This window comes from Centrocercus urophasianus, unplaced genomic scaffold, assembly GCF_019232065.1.
Source record: "Centrocercus urophasianus isolate 14NV4802_14NV808 unplaced genomic scaffold, USGS_Curo_1.0 seq_28, whole genome shotgun sequence".
Taxonomy (NCBI): domain Eukaryota; kingdom Metazoa; phylum Chordata; class Aves; order Galliformes; family Phasianidae; genus Centrocercus; species Centrocercus urophasianus.
Window position 1 is genome coordinate 2233225 of NW_024884844.1, and position 21689 is coordinate 2254913.

At 38.3% G+C, this 21689-nt stretch overlaps 1 protein-coding gene across 1 annotated transcript in view; it reads right to left on the reverse strand.

The window, feature by feature from the left end:
* CNTNAP5 (contactin associated protein family member 5) overlaps positions 1–21689 on the reverse strand; it is a 201282-nt gene that overhangs the window by 107648 nt on the left and 71945 nt on the right. Inside the window, exons 8-10 of the mRNA XM_042827016.1 lie at positions 17149–17413; positions 14405–14554; positions 13799–13970 (exon numbers count right to left, since the gene is read on the reverse strand). Coding sequence (XP_042682950.1) covers positions 13799–13970; positions 14405–14554; positions 17149–17413 — 587 coding nt within the window. The remainder of the gene's footprint in view (positions 1–13798; positions 13971–14404; positions 14555–17148; positions 17414–21689) is intronic.

Genomic DNA, 21689 nt, shown 5'->3' on the forward strand with positions numbered 1-21689 from the left:
AAGAAAAGAAAAGAAAAGAAAAGAAAAGAAAAGAAAAGAAAAGAAAAAGAAAAAGAAAAAAAAAAAAAAGAAAAGGAAAGGAAAAAAAAAAAAAAAAAGGAAAGGAAAAGAAAATAAAAATCTGAGAGGAAGAAAAATCCACCATGAAAAAAAAAAAAAAAAGAAAAACCACAAAAACCACATGCCAGAGGGCATGCTTCCAATATTAAGAAACTCAATTTGTATCATTTTGAGGCAACTCAATAATACTGTAACAAGAAAAGATACAAAAGCGAGAAGCATCTTTTCCAATGCAGCATTTGCTTTAAATTGTTGACAATTCCCATCCTTTCAGCATGTTTTCTTATTTCAGGGCAGTGGCTATTTCATGTAAAACCAACAACATGGAATATTAACAATGATGATTTTATATAGTTAGCATTCACGTACAATGAAACTCATGATGTTATCACAACAATCTACTTTTGCCATGAGAGTGTCTTCCCACTAAATTCAGGAGATTCAGACCAATGACAAGAGCACAGCTTTTTGCCTTACTCTGTGGAATGGCGGATTTAAATTCCTTGCCAATGTACATTTCGGGTATAAGAAATGGATGCAAGGGAATTCCAAGCGAGTATTTGAAAGGGAAAGGTAAGATGAAAGCAAAAAAATCCTACACTGACAAAGTATAATAACTTCAGGGATTTACCGAAGAGAAAACAAATGAAGACTAGACTGCATTAGAAAAGAAGGTACCCCAAAAGAAGCATATCCCATTCCTGTTTTTCTCTTGATGCCCATTTGTGGCAATATAGTGAGCTAGATCTCCTTAACTGAAGAGAACTACTCAAAGCAGAAGAGAGAATTATGAAATAGTAAGCCTCAAAACTTGTGTTGTTTCTTTCTTTTCTCTTGGTTTCTACACTATATTAATATAAGCAGCAAAGAATTAATGCTTTCCAGATCTGTTTTAACTCAGAGCACATTCTCCTTACTGTACTGTACTTCCCAAGTTCTCCCTCTTCATTCAGCTTTAGAAAACTGTACAACTTTAAAAAACTGTTGTGGCATACTTCATTTTTAAAATGTTGAAGTCATCTCTATTTTCTTGTCTAAATATATTATGTTAAGAAAAGTTAAGAGTACAAAAAAACAAGAGTAACATGAACAAAGGACTTTTCTCTTCTGTGCTAGAAGTCATTTACTGAACCATACTTAATAGATATAAAATTAGCTAAAGAAGAGCATTTTGGATCATTAGAATAATATGGCACAAAAAAGTTTTTTCTTATTCCTGAGATTTACAAAACTTTAATAACAAAACTTTTAAAATAAGCACCTGCTACTGTTGGACAATTCGGTTCTCAGTTTCTACACTTGAATGCCACCATGAGACCAAAATTCAGTAGATCTGAAATTGAGGCTAACTGCCCACAGGTACATCAGAACTGTGGGAGGAGGCTGTTCAGGGACTGATGCAAGTGCAAGGAAAAAAAGCCTGTTATCCATGCTTAGATAAAAGGCATTTTTTCAGCATTTCTTTGCTTTGTTGTCAGAACACCTACATTTTAATAGAGGTAAATGTGCTGACAGTTCAGCTTGGCATCAGCAGACAGGTTTTTATACGAATAAATCTGAAAACTTTAAAAAAAAAAAAAAAAAAAAAAAAAAAAAAGACAAATAAACCATCCTGTACAGACAGCTGTTCCATTTAGAATTCATCATTTTACAAAGCAAAAGCAGAAAAGTGATCTGCAAAAATCAAACAAAGCAAAAGCAGAAAAGTGATCTGCAAAAATCAAACAAACAAACAAACAAGGACAGGGTATTTTACTATATATATATATATACACACACAGCCTTTGATAAAGCATAAGGTTGCACACTGCATGATTAACAATGGGAGCAAACACTACTTAGGTCCCCCTAAAAACTTAATGTCACGTGCCAGTTGGATTTCAAAGGCACTTCAAAAGCCCTCTATCAACCTTTCAGCTGCCTTCTTTCTATACAGGGGCCTCAATCAGTGACAAAGCCTTTCTGCAGCATTAATGGAGAGGCTCTCCACTTCATATCAAATACAAAAGGTGAGTATCTCCAAATTCACCATCTTCCTATATCTACATATATGGGTCACATAGATACAGGGAAGAATCTATGAGAGCTGTTCTAGTTTTGGTACTTGGCCCTTACGGCATTTATTAAACACATTTCAAGGATCAAATTTTAGTTACCCTGTGCTGACAGCACATAATACAGATTTGAAGTCAACACTATTTTCTTATTTTTCATGAAAAATAAAAAAATAAATAGTCAAACTTATCTAGAAAAGAACAGGACTAAGTTAACTTACAGCATATCCTCAATTCAGATGTAGGATACGAATGCAGCATATGAGTCTTAAGAACCTATTTTGCTCTGAAACACAGTATATCTACAGACTAGTGTACTATTAGTGGTCTCAAATCATTGTTTTCTGCAGATGGAGCTGCATGTATGAAACAAAGTCAGGGAAAACAAAAATCTTTAGAATTTACTCAGGATAAGCAAAATTGATTCATTACATCATCCAAATAAACCGAATATTAACTTTTTTTTCATATTATAGACAAAGGACAGAAAATTGCCTCTTCTTCAGAGGTAGCAACTTACAGCGTGATTGCTTATTTTACAGAGAACTTCCTTGAAACCAGAGAAGCTGTGGGGATGTTTTGCAGAACTTCAGGGATTTAAAATCTGACACTCAGATTTTGGGCTGGCTCAAATTGATTTCATTTACTTAAATCACGCTCAGTTTTACTGAAAACACCACCCTTCCATCCTAAAACTAGTGTGCTGTTGAGTGGATTTCGAAGACACACACCCCAGAATGAGCAACCTTCTATGGTTTCATTCATTCATATGTTTGCATGTTTAATTAGTGATGTAGAAACATACAGCAGGGAAAAGACACCAAGGGATTCCTCATCTGCATAGAACACATGTATTCCCCTGCCCACCTTTTTTTCTTTTCCAATGCACATTTATCCTTACAAACAAGTCATTAGCATACTTTGTTGTTTTTGTTTTCCCATCACATAGCATAGTTTGGATTAAAGAATTCCTCCCTTCCCTTCCCTTACCATTACTTCGCTTTGTTTTTAATAAAAAGGAAAAAGTAAAATTTTCTAAGGAAAATTCAATGAAAAAGAGCAATTTCTGACAATACTGAACTTGCAACACACAGAACAAACTATCAGTGTTTAGAAAGAACCAAAATAAGAAGGAGAAGGGGAAATTCTTTAAAATCCTGTCCTCCATTTCTTTCATTAAAATAAAAACAGAAAGGATCTTAAGTGCTCTTACGTGCTATTTGTAAACATGTCCCTGGAGCCTACATTTGAAAGAGGTAAGACAGACAAAAAGAGAGGAGAAAGATAATCATCCGAAGAACTGACACAAGATCAGACACACTTTAACCTGAATTATCTGACCCCATAGCATTTCAGTGGAATAATTAAAATAAAATATCCATGTATTCCAGCATCTGGAGGTGTGCTGTTTCAAACACTCTACTGACAATGTTATACTGGCAAAATTAAAATACACATCTTAATTATCTAAATGCACATCTAAAATACACATCTAATAATAATAATAATAATAATAAAAATAAAATTAAAGGGGAAGAATGACATCCTTTTTTTTTTTTTTTTTAATGTCATCAACTTGTCTTGGTTTTGATCACTGGCCAAATTCAAGGAGTAGGATCTAAAAGGTATGACTCATTGTTATAAAACCCAAAAGGGAAATGTTTAGAGGATGAGGAACTTTTGGAAAGAGGAAAAAAAAAATTGAGCTGTGAAATAATTATCATTTCCGCAGAAAAGACACTAAATACTGAAAACAGAAACAGTAGAGAGAATAAGAATGGATGAGATTTTTTTTTTTTTTTTTTTTTTTTTTTTTTTTTTTTTTTTTAATTCCTTATCATAGAATCACAGAATCACCCGGGTTGGAAGGGACCTCAAGGATCATGTAGTTCCAACCCCCCTGCCTAGCAGGGCCACCAAACACACACATTCAGATCAGGTTGCCCAGGACCCCGTCCAACCTGGCCTTAAACACGTCCAAGGACGGGGCATCCACAACCTCCCTGGGCAGCCCGTTCCAGGTCCTAACCACTCTCCTTGTAAAGAATGACATGCACTGCAGATATTTATAGGCTAGTGAATGTTATATCATGTGCTTACTTTTTCAGTCCTACCTTGGGACTGTAGTAAACAATTAAAACTCACTGGGCATAACTAAATAGGTTTTTTTCTCATTTGCATGATCAATTTTTAAAAGTCATATAAAGTTAGGTTTTGGCTGTAGGGCATACATTAAATCTTAGAATAGATCTGGGAAATGCAAAAAGAGTTTGTACTTTTATCGGATTTGTTCTAACCTGCTTCACCTGTAATAGTAATTAATTTCCCAAAGATCCATTTTGACAGTACAACACATGAATATTAAGTTCAGTACTAGAAGAAAAGAAGGAAAAAGTCAGAAATTATTATTATTTCTTACAAGTAAAAACTGATAATAAAATCTAATGGAATCTACAAACTAAGTATGTAAAAAAGCAGGATTTAAAAGGTCACCTCTATTTGGCAAGAAAAAAAGAACACTTGAAGCTAATTTATTTAGAAAATATGAGGAACTTTCACAGATAAAACATGGGCAAGGATAAAAGGGTACGGAATGAAAGACACTACTTTCCTCCACTTCTTTGTGCTCTATAACTCAAGTAGCACAGAGATGAAAACTCATGAATCAACTCAGTATGCCTCTCCCTAACGAAGTAAACTGTTAATGCCAATCCCATTGCAGTAATTATTATGTATACCACATACTGTTTTCTCCTCCACTTGTATTTGCTAGGAGAATTGAAATATGCAGATGAATCTTGGTTTAATAAGGATGGCAATAGCAGTGTGTGTTTGTGTCCGCCTGCTGATGCTTCAGTGATGAACACCGTCAGGATTTGTAAGGAGATGTCTGAGGTCAAGTTTGCATTCCTAATTGCAAATCTCTGGAATTCCCAGGATGCTCTGCAAGACACACCATCACCATGCACCACAATGGATTTAGCGCAAATCCTGTTCTTTTTTTGAGCTTTGTGTTTCATTCTTGGTGGTGTTTTTTTTTTGTTTGTTTTTTTTCTTTTTTCTTTTTTTGTTTGTTTGTTTCCCTTAGGCTGTTTAAGGGAAGAGAAGGTCTCACTGTTGTCCTTGACAAGTACTGTCAGTATTTCCTATAGTGAGGGCAGGGTGCCAGCCAAGTAAAGATAGGACAACAAAGTAAAAGCTTCATCAGCGTAAAATCAACACTAACTGCAGCAATCAGATTAAGTACCCATAGCAGACAGCAATGCATGTATTTATGCATTCATAGGGATCTGTGCCTAAAGAAAAGGAGGTTCTGACTACCTTCATAGTTCATTTATGAACGACAGGTTCAACAGATAAATGCCTTTCTTAATCCCAAGATTATCAAGTCTCAAATACATAAGCAAAAATGGTGTAACTTAATACAAAAATGGGTGTATCATGCTTCTCCATTTTCCTTAGTCCTACCTCTGTCCAGTTAAACTTTGCTATCAAAAAGTCAAAGCTTTAAGCTTTTTCAGACGAAGCTGGGAGGGTAGAATCATGTGAGAAGTCCAGGCTCTTTAACGGATTTCTCTGTCAATGGACAAACCAAACAGCATGTCCATTGCGATGCAGGTTGAGAAGTTCAAAAGCATTAATGAAACCAATGTCTTTATTAAGGATGTGTTTATTCCTTCTCTCTCAAAACCCTGATGGAAGCAAGATTCACCTAGCACCATCTTGAGGGGCAGACCGGACAAGTTTAACGAGAACTCATTGGAACTCATAGGAAACAAAGCCAGTTTTTTCCTCACTACAGTTGTCTGCTGCAGGCTATCACAATTGCAGTCAGGGCTTCTAAAGAAGGTTTCTTTAGAGAATTTGGAGGAGCTGGTATGAGAAACCATGCCAGATCTCACCTCTTCAGAACTTCTGGAAACAAAATTTTCTCCTTTGTGACTAAAACTGCAAAGCAGAGTTTGTCCCATTAGACACGGTAAGAGTATTACATAAATGAACCCATGCTTTCAAGCTGCCGGCAACACCTCAGCCCTTGCTGCTGTACACCAAGGGGTCCATCTGCTATAAGAGCCTTGTGCAGCCCAAAGGGAACATCTGTGCCATATGATGAAGTGCTGGAAAATGACTGTTTCTGGACTGAAGTTTAATGACTTTCTGGCATGACTTTCTGAATATCCATGACAACTCTTGAGCTGCAGTATCTCATGAGCCCACATTCCTCTATTTATTAACTGAATGGGATGCCAGCTACTGTAAACAACCAACTCAGCTTCTGGACTGAAGCTAGTATTTCCAGTTCAAAAATCTGGCATTCCAAACAATTGCTGAAAGGGAAATCCCAGAGCTTCTCAACAGTGTGGCCAAGTTCTCAGCACCTGCATATTCCTACCCATTTCATTTATTTTTTAATTGAGAGGCTGCTTTAATTTCTCCTAGGCTGTACCTTCCATTGTTTGTCATCCATACAGAGACAGATCCATGCGCCCACTGACCCACTGATATGCAGAAAGAGAAAACGCAGTGCAGAAAGAATCATTACCTAATAAAATGCACAGTCAGATTCCAGCATACTTTGCAATGAGCACAGCTGTGACATTTCTACATTGAAAAATTGAGGTAGAAAGAGTTGCCCACAAGAAAAAGAATGTTTTTAAAACAGTAAGGAGCTTCAGCTTCTCAATCTTAAAATGATTACCTCTCTCCAGACTTCACTTTGGGTCAACAATGCTGACGAAGTGAGTTTAAGAGCATCTCACTGACCACCTGGCTAGCTTCCACCAATCTGCACCTTAAGGCTTCATGTATGACTTTTTGTTCTTTTCCTTTATATTTCACCTTTATATCATCTAATGATACCCATTTTGATGCTGTGTAAGATTTGACTTGTGAGAAGCAGCAAATAGCTGTTTATTATTCACATCCTTCAAGCTCTTCCTCACTGCACAACTCTGCCTAGATCTCTTCTCTAGGCAGAACAGCACAAGCCTACTTAAACTCTCCGTGTAGAGAACAGTTTGTGACACACATAAGAGCAGAGGATCAGTTTTAGAAACAGCCATATGACCTGAATCATAGACTTAAGAGTTGCACACAAAATCAACTCCAAGTGACCTGAAGAGAATATACTTCCTGAAAAGGGTTGGTCAGGCCAAGGCTGAGGTCAGTGAATGCCTCCACACCCAGGAGGGGAGTAAACTCTTCAAAAGGGCTGACAACAGCAGGACTAGGGGAAATGGATCCAAGTTGAAGGAGGGAAGATTTAGGTTGGATGTTAGGGGGAAGTTCTTTACAAGGAGAGTGGTTAGGCCCTGGAACGGGCTGCCCAGGGAGGTTGTGATGCCCCGTCCTTGGACGTGTTCAAGGCCAGGTTGGACGGGGTCCTGGGCAACCTGATCTAAATGTGTATGTTTGGTGGCCCTGCTAGGCAGGGGGGTTGGAGCTACATGATCCTTGAGGTCCTTTCCAACCCGGGTGATTCTGTGATTCTGTGAATGCATCCAACTAGATTTTTCCTTCTTCTACATCTAACACAGAGGTTGTGAAGGGATCAACACACAGATGTTAGCATCAACACACAGTCATTTGCTTGATTTACAAAGGTGAAGATGTTCCCATAATTGTTCAGTGTCTTAGTCCCTGCCTCCTCCTAACACCCCAGAAACTCCTCACCTTCATTGTTGACCACGCCTGTAAGAGGGACAGACATATAAAGTCCAAGACGATACACAATCTCATGAAAATAGAGTCAGATAGAAAGGAATCAAGTTAGTGATCATCAAAGGAAAACATACAGCCTGGGATGAATCCTCATTCTAAACATCATGGAATCCACTAAGATGAAATCCTAAGAAAAAAGGAAAAACAAACTCGGCCATTCACAGAACATCACACTACAGCTACTAAAAAGAATTACGTGTTGTTAGAAGCAAGAAGTGTTCTGGTCATTTATTTCCTTACACTCTATGCGTAACACATACTTCCCAAGTTATTAAAAAAAATAAACAAATCAAAAACCCTCACCAATACCTTACCTGAGGGCTATCTGCTCCTCTTCCAAAGCATTTCCTTACAGCATCTGAGAGATGCATCCCAAATGAGCTCTCACAGGTATGCAATAAAATTCTGAGTTGAATTCCTGACATATTTCCTACAGTTTTTTGGTGTTGTTTTTTTTTTTTTCTTTTTTTTTTTTTTTCCCTTAAGCAATATTATTGCTGTTGACATTTCAGACCCCCCTAAAGCAAGAACAAGCCACAGCTGTTCTAGCTGGAGGAGAAGCCTGAGCAAATGCAACGGAATCATGCAGAGCTGGAAGGGAACACAGGAGATCAGTAAGTCCATGCTATACCCCAAGGCAGGATCATTTATAGCCGTGTTTGCTGTTTCTCACAGATTCACCTAACCTGTTCTTAAAGCCTTCCACCAGTGTTGGAGACTTGGCGGTCCCTGCAGATAGCCTATGCCATGGCTGCTCTCCATACATCCAGGCTGAGGTGATCAGTCCCTTCTGCACAGCAGCCTTTTACCCCTGAGGCCCATTATGATGCTTTCCTTCAGCAATCTCTTTTCTGGCTAAAGAACCACACTTAATCTTTCTTTGCAGAGAATGTTTTCTATTTCAATTCTGTTCAGGCTCTGAATACGTTCACAAAAATAGAAATTTAGGAGCGAAAGTGCTAATAAACTGTAACAGATAAAGATTAAAGACTAAAGACAGAAAGCATCATTCTGTCCTCATTAAGCTTTCTCTTGGTCAAACTTTTCCCTGGAAACTTTTTGGTTGGATATATTACTTCAGAAGATGCTCTCTTTCTCAAAAAACACAGTGCTAAGTCCCAAGAATGAGGGCTGTATGGTCCCTGTAGTCATGAACTTTATCTATCTTATTCTAAACTGAAAATAAATCTGCAAAGAGAAGTTCCATTTATATGTTTGGGCCTATACTAGATGACTTTTGGTCAGAGAAGGTCAGTGTTGGACATATACTGCTCCAAAAGAATCCATAGATACCCAGACACCTCTTACCCTCCTCAGAAGTCTTTGAATCTGGGGACTTCATGGCACTTTCACTTCATGTTTCACCTCTGCCTTGTTACTTTCTGCTCTGTACCATGCTGCAAGACACTGTATTTTCTCACTCATTAATTCAGTGTAAAGCAAACACACCCTGCTGCATATCTGCACTCCTAACATGCAGAAATTCTGAAGAGGCAACAACAAAGAGAGATAAAATGTAACATATCCACTTTCTTTTAAATATGAAACAGGCTTCTCTAGCTTAGTGGGATATTATCTCGTTTTCTCATTTTTTCTTTACCTGGGGAAAAATGCATTGAAAGCTCTATGACATCTAATGCTTCATAACAAGAGCAGTATAAGCACCACACTTTGCAACACCCTCAGAAAACACAGAGCAATCTGCGTATTTGGACAACCACAGCAAATACACCTACTGTAAACAAAACATTGCTAGATGGATTAAATGCACACAGGCAGAGGGAGTCATGCCATGAGGTTTACAAGTGCACTAGTATAAGAAATGTTACTTTCTTCTGCAGATTTTACTTTCCCAACACAAGGTGTTGGGAAACAAGAACTTTGCCTTGAAGGAGGCAAAGGGAATATGACACTATTTTTAAGGGCTCGCAGAGCAGACACAGCTTTGATATGAACCAACTGGGGATGCCCCTCTTCGCACAGGATGTGTCAACTAAGGGCAATGTGTTGGTACCAAACAAGAAGGCGGCAAATCAGAAACAACTTTAGCTGTCATAGGATGAACATAGGTGGTGTTGACACTGCAGCTAGGGCTGGGAACAGGCAGTCTTTTAATAGGAGATAGCAGATCATCAGAAAGATGATGAAAGGCTAAACTGACTGCTGTGCTGAACTCCAGACTGTTCAGACAAGGTCTTAACATCCCACTGAAAGCAGAGAAGTGAGTTTTCTGCATATTATCTGCTAATTCCAGCTTTCCCATATACCTTCTGGCCCATTCAGTCAGGACCAGAGTGCCTACTGGGTGGTTTCATTCACAGGATGGCTGAGGCTGAAAGGCAATCCTGGAGGTCTCTGGCAAAGCAGAATCAGTGACAGCAGATTCTCTTGTGTCTGCAAAAGCATTTTCAGTAGGCACTGTCTACTCAGACACCAATGGAAAGAAAGGCAAACTCTGAATATTCCTAGGGACAACTCCATCTCTTCTGTGTATTCCTCGATAGCTCAGCTAGTGTCACAGTATTTATCTCCCAGAAAAAGCAACCGAAGGATGGAAATAACAAACAGAGGAAGACAGAAGGCATTCGCCCAAAGTTCACTTGAGCACACATATAGTTCAAATACTTGAGATGAAGTGATGAGATTTTAAGTTTTAGTCCCTCAAATCGCTCCATTTAGATTAATGGAGGCTCGTTGCTTTATTCTGGGAATCCCAGTGTGTGCATAATAAGCTTACACAATTAGATACTTTCTCAAAAACATACTGCTGGCATCAGCAGTAGTCCCAGCTTGTCATCTTTCAAAATAAACCTGTTCATTTTCTTTTTAAGGGCCGGCACAAGTTGCAGTGAGCTGCCTAAGCATTGCTTTCAGAGCCCAGGTCTGAATGAGCTTGGCCTACAACTCTGTAACAAACGAATTGCTTTCTAAATAGCAGCATATTCCTCAAAGAGCTTTTTTTTGCACAGATAACTAAGACAAATATCCTATTTACATGTTAATTAGGAAACATAATTCCCACACGCGTTAAAATTACAAAAACATGTGCTTTGCAGTGCACATAGCAATAAATCTTACAATTAAGAAAGATTATATTTCTTGTGGATAGTGCTTTTACAGAATTTTAACACTCCTTATATAATAGGAACGAGCAGCCATGTATTGCACACCTGGAGTTAGACCCCAACTTTCCAAAAAACCAAGAGCTGTTGTGATGGAAGGATGTGTTTCAGTGGGCATGGTAAGGATGAGTTGATGATTGGATTAGGCAATCTTACTAGTCTTTTCCAACCTTAATGATTCAATGATTCTACGCTAGACTGGACAACAAGGCAGACTTCCAATTTGGCAGAATTCTGAATTCAAATCTTCTCCCAGATGTTTAACGTATAATTTGTTGTAACTAATTAGGCCATAATACAGACTTGTAGAACCTAGAACATTTAAAAATGGTTAGTAAGAAGAACATTTTTGCTTTCAGCCTTTTCCTGGATTAACTATCTAGGACTGAATTAGGATCAACTGTGTTGACAAATAGCACAGAGGATTTGTTTATTTTCTGTATTTTCTTTTAATTTTGTACCTCTTCCCAACTACTGCTGCTACGACCACTCAGGACTTCAGTTCTGCACCAGCAGTATTTCACCCTCTGAGTCTTAGAACAACTTTTCTAACTTCTTGAAATCAATTTTGTAACTTTAGCCTCTCTCAGGACCCTATCCCAGATTAGTGAAATGTGCAACATAATTCAGAAAAAAAAAATCCTCCTTTCTTCCCCACAAAACTGTTCCAGAATAATTATTACAGATTTCAGGAAGGGAGAGCACATTGGGTGTTTCACTAAGTGTGAAAGCTGCAATCCCTACAAGCTTTAGCAATGCTCATGCTTTTCATTTATCAGGAGAATTTCTGAATTTCAGTATGGTACTTTCCTGCACTGCAAGCTTCTTTCTCCCCCTTCATGGCAGTTGCACTGATATACTGAATTCAGCTATAAAAGAACCACTTTTGTCAACTGTGACTCTAACCCTCTTTTTTCTTTTTTAATTGGCTCTCTCTTTTTCACCTAGATCATATAGTGGAGACATAAACTTAAGCCTATCCAGAGAATTGTACTGTAAGACACCACTTATATCTTCACTAGACCATGTATAGTTTTTATTTGTGTGTGTAATATATTCCAGATAATTATTATGTAAAATAAATACCCACTTTTCTTATTATTTGTGTATCTTTGCCTTAAGTAGTTTTATTGCATGATCACAGACTTACGATTGTCATGCTTAGGATACTGACGATATGGAAGACAGCTAGAGTAGCACCATTGATTTACACTGCAGTCCAGACCTGGTGACAATGAAAGCGTTAAGATGCCTCAAAACACCTCTGCCACATACCAGAAGTCTTCTGTTTCAACAGATGAGTTTAAATCAAATGGCCCATTTAATCTTAAACAATCTGTTCTTCCAAGAAAAAAGCAAAATTCTTTCTTTCCTCTTAATTCCTAGAGAAGTCTATACTTTTATATGTTAAATCAAGTGCGTCTTGCAAATTCAGTCTACCATTCTAGGAACACTAAGTGAAATTTGCATCTGTCTGAATTTTGCCATAGTTAAGCTTACAGATTTGATGAGTTAAGCTTACAGATTTGGTGAGAAAAGCTAGGCTTCCTCTCAGATTTCAACTTATGTGTGATCCATATTAATATGTAACAAATATGAAATATTTCTTTGGTAGATACAGATATTTCATCATAACACTTTCCTACCAAATGCTCGATATGCTACCTGAGCTGTACCATATTGACTGTATGCCATAATGAGGTGTACCATCATTGTCAGTTGATGAAATATTCAACATGAGCCAGTAAAGTGGGGACACCGCCCAGAAGGCCAATCACACATCCGGGGTTGCATCAAGAGAAGTGTGACCAGTACGTCAAGAGAGGTGATTCTGCCCCGCTATTCTGCTCTCATGACACCCATGTGGAGTACTGTGGCCAGTTCTGGGGCCCCTAACATGAGAAGGACACTGAAGTATTGGAGCAGACCCAGAGGTGGGCTACAATGGTGATCAGAGGGCTGGAGTACCACCCCTACAAAGGCAGGCTGCGAGTATTGGGACTCTTCAGTCTAGAGAAGAAAAGGCTCTGGGGGGACCTTATAGCAGCTTTCCAGTACCTGAAGAGGGCCTACAGGAAACATGGAGAGGGACTTTTTACAAGGGTATGTTGCAACAGCACAAGGGGAAATGGTTTTAAACTGAAAGAGGATAGATTTAGACTAGATGTAAGGAAGAAATTATTTACTGTGAGAGGGGTGAGACACTGGTACAGGTTGACCAGCAAGGCTGTGCATGCCTCTCCCTGGAAGCATTCAAGGCCAGGCTGGATGGGGCTTTCAGCAAACCGGTCTAACAGGGAGTTGTCCCTGCCTATAGCAGGAAGATTGGAACTAGATGAACTTAAAAGTCCCTTCCAACTTAAATTGTTCTATGATTCTATGATATCTTCATTATAAATGTGCTATAATGGCTAACAAGAAAAACTATAGATGTTATGCATAAACAAAAACAGCTACTATAATTAAGATGGCATGTTCTGATGAATCAAATAATTTTTCCTTCTCTTTCATTTCTCTCTAAAACTCAAAGCAATCAAACGTTGTTTATGCATAAAATTTAATCATTTTATCAATCTGCATTTTATTGGATTTGCATACTCTATTTCCTACAAGTCAATGTGGAGAGAGCCTCATGTAATTGAAATCATTTCCCCTCCAGTCCTTTCTATCTTTGTCATGATATTTTCTATTAGCAGCTCTATTTTGCCTAATATCTGTAACGTTGGCAGATTAGAATTTTTACTTAATGTGATCTGTATTTATAAAACACTAGGATGGGAAAAAACAACGCTCTTCCGATCTAAAAAAGAACAAACAAAAGAAATAGAAAACAATAATTACCTGTCTTTGATGTCACACAGATCAATGTGTAAATCACTAAAATTCCCCAGGAAGCCTTGCTGAACTAAAATGAGGTCCTTGGGCTGGTTATCAATAAAGATGAGCCTCATACAGCCTTGAAAAGCAGTAATGGGATTTAAACATTGGGAATCAGTGAAGTTGTCAGGGCACCCTGTGGGGGAAACAAAAAAAAAAAAAAAAAAAAAGCAGCAGAAAAAAATATTGGAATGATCATCTTTTCCTGTTGGGATTTCCTAATGCAAGAGCTCAGAGGCTCATTATATTGAGTGTTTTTTTGTGCCAAACATGGCTAACACAGCTATGTAGCATTTTAATGCTTTTCCAGCTAGGTGTAGCTACTCCTTGGCAAGTTCACTTCTACAGCTGTGTTAGTTTTTTTCCCCCCCTTTCTCTCCCCCCTCCTCTCCTGACCAAGATCTTTGATCTTCTCACACACAACACTGTATGCAACACAATAGGTAGACAAAAATCAGTTATTGCAGAATTTGCATGTGGCTGCAGAATATACTTGGGAGACTTCAGGGATCAGCATCTGAAAAATCTATATCATGAAAATCTGCCACGTGTCCATCTGAAACAACCTACCTCCAAAATAGTAGCTGTTGCCTGAGTAAATTCTTGAGACAGTGGTTGCATGGTTAGCAGTGGCAGCATTGTTATCCAGTGTCAGGGTAATGCGATGTCTTCTAGCGTTGATGCTAAGTGAATGCCAAAGCCCATCATGGAGATTGGTGCCTAGAAAAAAATATGTATATGAAGGGCGATAATAGAAGCTCTGGATATAACTGTATACTTCAAATCTCTGCTTCCAACTTGTGACTATAAAAGTACAGCAGAATCCAACACGGTCAGAACTGGTAGCTTGAAAAAACTCTACTTCTGGAAGTAAATTGCCATAGGAGAAAAGACCCAAGAAGGGGAAAGTTTCTGAGAACATGTAAGCAGATCCTATTAATCCAACCTGCTAGTTATACTGCAGGCACTCAGCAAGATGGCAGGACTCTTTACATTTATGGTAGCACATAATGTTTTTTGGGATTAGGTCTACTTTGAGTATATTAGGAAAAGCTAATAGCTCATTGGAGTATACAGAACAGATTTCTGTTGCATTTTTGGGAATAAGCATGTGACTGAAACTAGATTCAGTGAGAAGGTCATATCCTATCTTGGTCACTACACGAAAGCTGACAAGCTCGAATATGTTTCAGTAGGATCTGTTCTTAAAACCTTTTCTTTAAATCTTTCAGCACTAAGTTAGCACACAGTCTTACTGGAAACATGTACCAAAGTCTCTTATATGTTTTATGGATTTTTACACGGATTTTCTGAGAGCTTGGATTATTGCTCTGTCCTGAAACCTACGAAGGGAAGTGGGAGACTACGGTACTGAGCAATCTCTCTCCCTGTTACATACTTATGCACAGTGTGAAATAACCTCTCTCCATATTCTGAAAATCAGTGTTGTATATCAGTGTTCTTGAAATGGCATCATCAAGCTAAAAAGAAACTCCACATCATCTTCTCGAAAGCCAGGAAAACCAGTGAGCAAAGTTATAAATTCACATACAGCAGTGAAGATCAAAAGTAACCTAATCACATTTCGACATGTGCTATCATCAAACTGCAGTCACTGAGACCAGGCTGAGGAAATTAGCATTTACTCCCCTCTCTAATTGGACAATTTTTGTTATTGTAGCTTTCAGAAGAAACAAACGAGCACTTAGTGACACAAAGAGGTGTGAGATCAGCTCAAAACAAAATAAAAAAATTGCGGGTGTTAAATGTATGAAAAGCCATTTCATTATGAATTTGGAAATGAGACAATTTCCAGAGAAATGGCTGCTAACGCAGACACAATTTTCATACAATAAGACAGCAATTTCCCAGAGAAATGTGAATGAGTTTTCAGCTAAAACAAGTCAATTTTGAAGTGAAATATTGTGGTTAAATTTGAAAAGATGTCATGACAACACAGGTTACATTTGGGTCAAAACCAGGTCCACTCTTGAGCATGCACGAGTCTATTGTGAGAATCCAACATATGTAGGAGGTGGTATTTGCAATTTTTGCATAATTTCCATGTGTAAGTAGGCAGTTTAGCAGTGTTTTGGATGGCACCAAAGGCTGGGATCAGGTTCATAATTTCAGAACTACATAAAAGCAAATACAACCAAATATTGGCATTCTCTCTCAGCTTTGTCAACAGTCTCATTAGGACCTGCAATAAAGACTTGAAACTCCATTTTCAACATTCAGTTGTGGCAAGCTGAGGTTTTAACAATCCACATGAATAAGAATAGATCCGCGGCTGCCTCATTTTCTTTTTACAAAAGGGAATGAAACGCACATACAGAACAGCTCATCTTTGACAGCTCCTTCAGATTTTCTCTTTACTTCTTTTAATAGACACAACTGTCCTCTTTAATTCTGCGCTGGGAATATTTTAACATTACATATTTTTAAACAGATATTCTTTTAGAAAATAATGTTATTCTTCAGACCTCTGAGTTCCATCAGCCTATTATCCATCCACATTTAGGAACCAAGTATTCTATGTGGTCATGAATTTCTGGGTCTCCCACTCAGTGTGTGTGCATAGCAGCATGGGATGTGTAAGGCCCTAGGACAGAATATTTCTGCTCAGGTCATCAGTAGGACATATACAAGGCAAACTCAGATGGCAGCTGGGCCACGCTGGTGTTCAGTCTGAAATTTTCTTGTTGTTTCTTGGAGCCAAAGCACAACTTCATGTTTAGCGTATACAAGTAACTTCTCCTGAATTTTAAGCCAGAGATAAGCCCAATCTCAGCCACTTGCATCTCTCCAGCTGCACAAAACATCTTGCAAACTGGCTAAGGTGGACTGAGGAGGAGAGGAAGCCTATGGTCAGTCTTCTCTGAGTGGAGCATAAAGGGGTAGTATTCTCATACAAAGCAACAGTTAAGAGGAAGAAAATCAGCTCTGAAGCTGTTAACTTGTGCTGAAAGGCACCGCTGCCAAACTGGCTCCCAGCTGACTTCAGCACAATATGAGGACAAGTAGCATTAAGGTCTTCATGTGACCTGACTGAAGAAGATTTAGCATGACTTAGAAAACACAGCGACTAAGATAACTGTCAAGCACAATTAGCCTGAAGATCTCAGGATGCCAACTTTCTATATTCAGATATATATCAATCTACGGAATGGTTCTACCACTGAAAAGTGAGAAACAATTTGTAAACAAAGAGGAATGTACAGTACTTCCTCACTTTGTTACCCTTTCTTTCCATGGAGTCAAGCTCCTGGTGTTTTAATAGGAAAAGGTGAGAGAAAACAAAAATAAAATACCTTCACTGATTTCCACTGGGTCTTCTGCCATTTTCTGAATAAGAAGTGTCAATCTCCCACCATGGAGATAAACCAAAAGAGATCCTGAATTTTCAGACAATTCGGTGGACAGGAGTAAGCCATCTTTATTCCACGTTCGAAACTGAAAACTGACTGACAACCCATCAATTTGAGGAGTTCCAGGCAGTAACAAGTAGCTTCTACTGGAGTTGACAAAGGTGATGGGAACAATTTGTGGTTCTGAGCAGGAAAAGGTCACATTTCCCTGCAAATAATAGAAAGCAAACTTTTAAAATGTCTTTAAAAATATCATATTTAAATAAATTCATTGGATTTCTAATGGTGCTAAAGGCTGAAATTGGTATTTTTACTCAAAGTCTTGGATCTCATTAGGGTACGTATTTTTTTAAGGAAAATATATATGAAAGTTTGTATTCTCACCTCAAAAATAAAATACATACATGCATACATAAAACAAAAATCTGAGTTCCTATAAGGATTTAGACATGCTCTAAATGTTCTGTATCAGGTCCACACCTCGGTGCAGAAGGGCATATTTGTGCAAGTCAGTTCTAGCCCAGACAGACCATCTTCATGTGGCTGTCTCTGCTCCATGTTTCCAAGAGCCTTTCATTTCAAAATTTTTAAGCCCAAATTTAGCTATATGTCATTTGAATCTATGCTGACTTCAAGAACTGATACTGAAGTGCTAGCAAATTTTCCTGAACCTTCACATACTGTGGCACGTGATACAAAGGTCTTGCATTGGCTCTGTACTGATGGGATTACACAGCTGTGAGTAAGGAAAGATGCAACTGAAAAAGTATCTTTAAATGCACAGGAATCCTCAAAAATAGACTAGATATATTCTAAATATAGGCTAAAACATACCTGTATAATAGTTTTGGAGTTTTTTGCCCATTTACTGATAGCATAAAATCTTTAATTCAAGTCTCCCTTATTCAATTGAATTCAAGGGGCCAAACATGAGGCAAGTTTGGCTATATTCCAAAATTCAATACATAACCCGCAATAGCAGTAGTAGTAATGTTTTCATTCACTCAGTGTGGCACAGCCTATAAAGGACATGACACAGCCTTACACTACTCCAAAATAACAAGAGTCCACTTAATAATAACACAGTTAGAAATGATTATTAAAAAAAAATATTCAAAATTCATAAGAAAATTCAAACTAGAAGTCACTTAAATACAGTATTCATAGCGGAATGAAACAATATTTGTTAGATTTCTTGACCTATGCTAGGTCTCACTACTTACGGGGGAAATGTTGAGGAAATATTAAAATATTACATATACAGCAATAATGGTGAAATCCAACATCACTTCAACACTAAGCTTAATTGATTACCTTAGTCTTTCAACTCTGAAACAATGGTGCTATCTGCCACCACATTTACTCAAAGCAATAGCAGAATCTGTACCAGCATGTATCACTGCGGTAGTGATATGTGCTGGTAAAACACCAACTGTGCTGTTTTGTTCAGCCATTGCATATAACCCAAACAGGTCATTCAAGCCATACAATAAAACCTTACCTACGTATAAAGAGAGAATATGTTCAAGGAGCTATGTTTTTCAAAGCAATTCCAGGCAAGTGTTGCAGCCAGGTTGCTTTGAACTAGTCTTTCTAAAATACCAACTGGAATCTGATAAAAACATCTGAATAAACGGCTTTCTCCATGGTACTACTTCTCATCAGAGCTGATATCTCGCTCTAACAGTATAATTATAATGAACAGCACTTGATGGATGTGTAGAAGTTGTACAGTACTTGGGGAATTCCTTACTGAAATCTAAGACAGCTGATGGAACTAGTTCCCTACTGCTTTCAAATGTCTTTCTAACCTTTATTCTAAAATGGAAAATAAATAAAGTGCCAGAAAGAGACTGAGTTTATCTCTGCATGAAACAACCTTTGACAGATATATATCTATATCAATTTATGTATTCCCTGCCTTGTTAGGCAAATGCTACAGAGAAGATTTAAGAATGCAAAAGGTATCCTTGGGTATATCATGTTAAAATGAGTTTTGAAATATAATCCAGAGCTTATCCAAACTTATCTGAACATTAGTCAGGGGGGAAGTAAAATGGAAATTTGCTCTCTCAGCCTTTTCTGCTACCCGCTGGGTTTTTCTGCAAAAGAGACACCAGAGGGTTTTGGTTGTTTTTTATTTTTTTATTTTTTTTTCCCCTGGACGTTTTTTTCTTTGTTGTTGTCATAGTTATTTCTGTTGCTGTATTTCCACCTCCATTTTCTATCTAATTCATGACAGACAAACAAATTACAGAAAGCAGTCAACTGCAAAGATATAAACAAATAAAGCTAACTTTCTCTAGAGCATTTTAAAGGTTTACAAATTGAAGTGTGATGACAAATCTTTAGAATCTTAGACATTTACAGTGATTCAAGTATATCCAACCAAAGTAGTTAAAGACATTTACAGATCTTATAAATACACAATGTTGGAGCTTGGAGGAAATTTTAAATGCTGAGTCTGCACTCAAGTATCTAATTCACCTCACTGGCAATGAAAGGCTTTGCAAGAGGGAAAAATTGGCAACATGCAGGATATTTGTCTCAAAGTTCTTTGCAGATTTTACCTACCAGCAGAACAAACTGTGACTGGACTGACTTAATGTCAATGAAAATGAAAACTAGAGATGAAAAAAGGTGTTTTCAACGTATAACAAGCTTTCAGGTGACCTTAAAATAAGCCAGTAGTAAGCGTAGTTTCAGTTGTTTGTAATAATATCATAGATTTTAAAGCAAATTATCCTTGACGCACGTGCATGGGCTGAAATGTAAGGCCAAGTTTCCATCTGCTTTCATATCAGGTTCTCAATACATGCAACTAGACTTAAACTCCTTCCAAAACTCAGTAACACTCACTAGTCATTTGCACTACACAGAAGCTTATAGCGGGAAAGAATTTGAAAGCAAGTGTGGAGTGAACCCATAGCCCATGCTGGGACGTTCTGGAAGAACATATGCTCTTCCCTGCCATGCTAATCCAGCAGAGACTTCAGGCACTGCAGCCCCCCTGCGACTAAAAATAGATGGCGCAGGTTTGATCCCATCTGCCACAAGAGTAAGCAGGTGGGAACATACAAAATCTTTGCCGTGATGTTCTCCGTACATTTGGAGAAGTCTTGCTTTGGGTTTCAGAGTGGCAGTTGGAATTTCTTTTAAAAAGGCAATTTTGTTACCCTTGCTAAAGGATTGAGATGACGATTATGTAGGTTAAAACAAAATTGGTCGGGAGGGAGTGTTGATCTGCCAGAGGGGAGAAAGGCACTACGGAAGGACCTGGATAGATGACTAATCAATGGGCCAAGTTCAACTGTATGAATTTATGAACAGGGCCAAGGAATCAGGAATGGTGTGGTGAGCAGGACTAGGGAAGTAATCCTGCCCCTCTACCCAATATTGATGAGGCCTCATTTTGAGTACTGTGTTTAGTTTTGGGCACCTCAGTACAGAAAGGACATTGAGGTGCTGAAGTAGGTCCAAAAAAGGGCAACAAGGCTTGTGAAGGGCTTGGAGAATGTGTCCTGTGAGGAGAGACTGAAGGAACTGGGGCTGTTTTAGTCTGGGGGAAAGGAAGCTGAGGGGAGACATTATTGCTCTCTTCCAATATTTGAAAGGTGCTTACAGCGAGAGTGGGGTTGGTCTCTTCTCACTGGTGACAGGTGACAGGATGAGGGGAAATGGCCTCAAGTTGTTCCAGGGTAAGTTTAGGTTGGATATCAGGAAAAAGTTCTTTACAGAAAGGGTTGTTAAGCACCGGGATAGGCTTCCCAATGAGGTGGTTCAGTTACCATCTCTGAATGTGTTTAAGAAACATTTGGATGTGGTACTCAGGGACATGATTTAGCAGAGGGTTGTTATAGTTAGGGTAGTATGGTTAAGTTGCGGTTCAACTTGATGATCTTTAAGGTCCTTTCCAATCTGAGAAATTCTACAATTCTATGAAAAATAATTTTAGAGCTAAAAGCCAAAGAAGTTGGGAAAAAGAAAAGTTAAAGGAACCAACTTGTATCATGGGAACTTAAGTCAGTTAAACAGGTTCATTAAGAAGGGAAACACGAGAAGGGAGGCACATTCCGCCAGTGAGCCAGTGGCCATCCTCTTCATTCACCAGCACTGATAGGCTGCTATCCTGAGGGTCCCCTCAGCCAGCTTGTTGGGGAAATAAGAAACAGCTGAGCTGGAACTAGATGATCTTTAAAGGTCCCTTTCAAGACATTCTATGATTGTACCTTCCTAGGGACAGTAACATGAACATTCGAAAAAGAAACAACAGCAAATTTTCATTCACAAGTGGGACAGTTTACAATTATAAAAACTGCTAAATTTGCCCTGAATTATATCCTTAAAGAAATTATTCCAGCAGGTCTAATCAGAAAAGTAAACAGTTCCCTCTAAACCTGCTTTTTATCAGGAGCATTTTGCTTTAACTGGAAGCAGTTCTTGAACTCTCCAGGGCACATGCAAGATTTCTGGCAGACACTTGA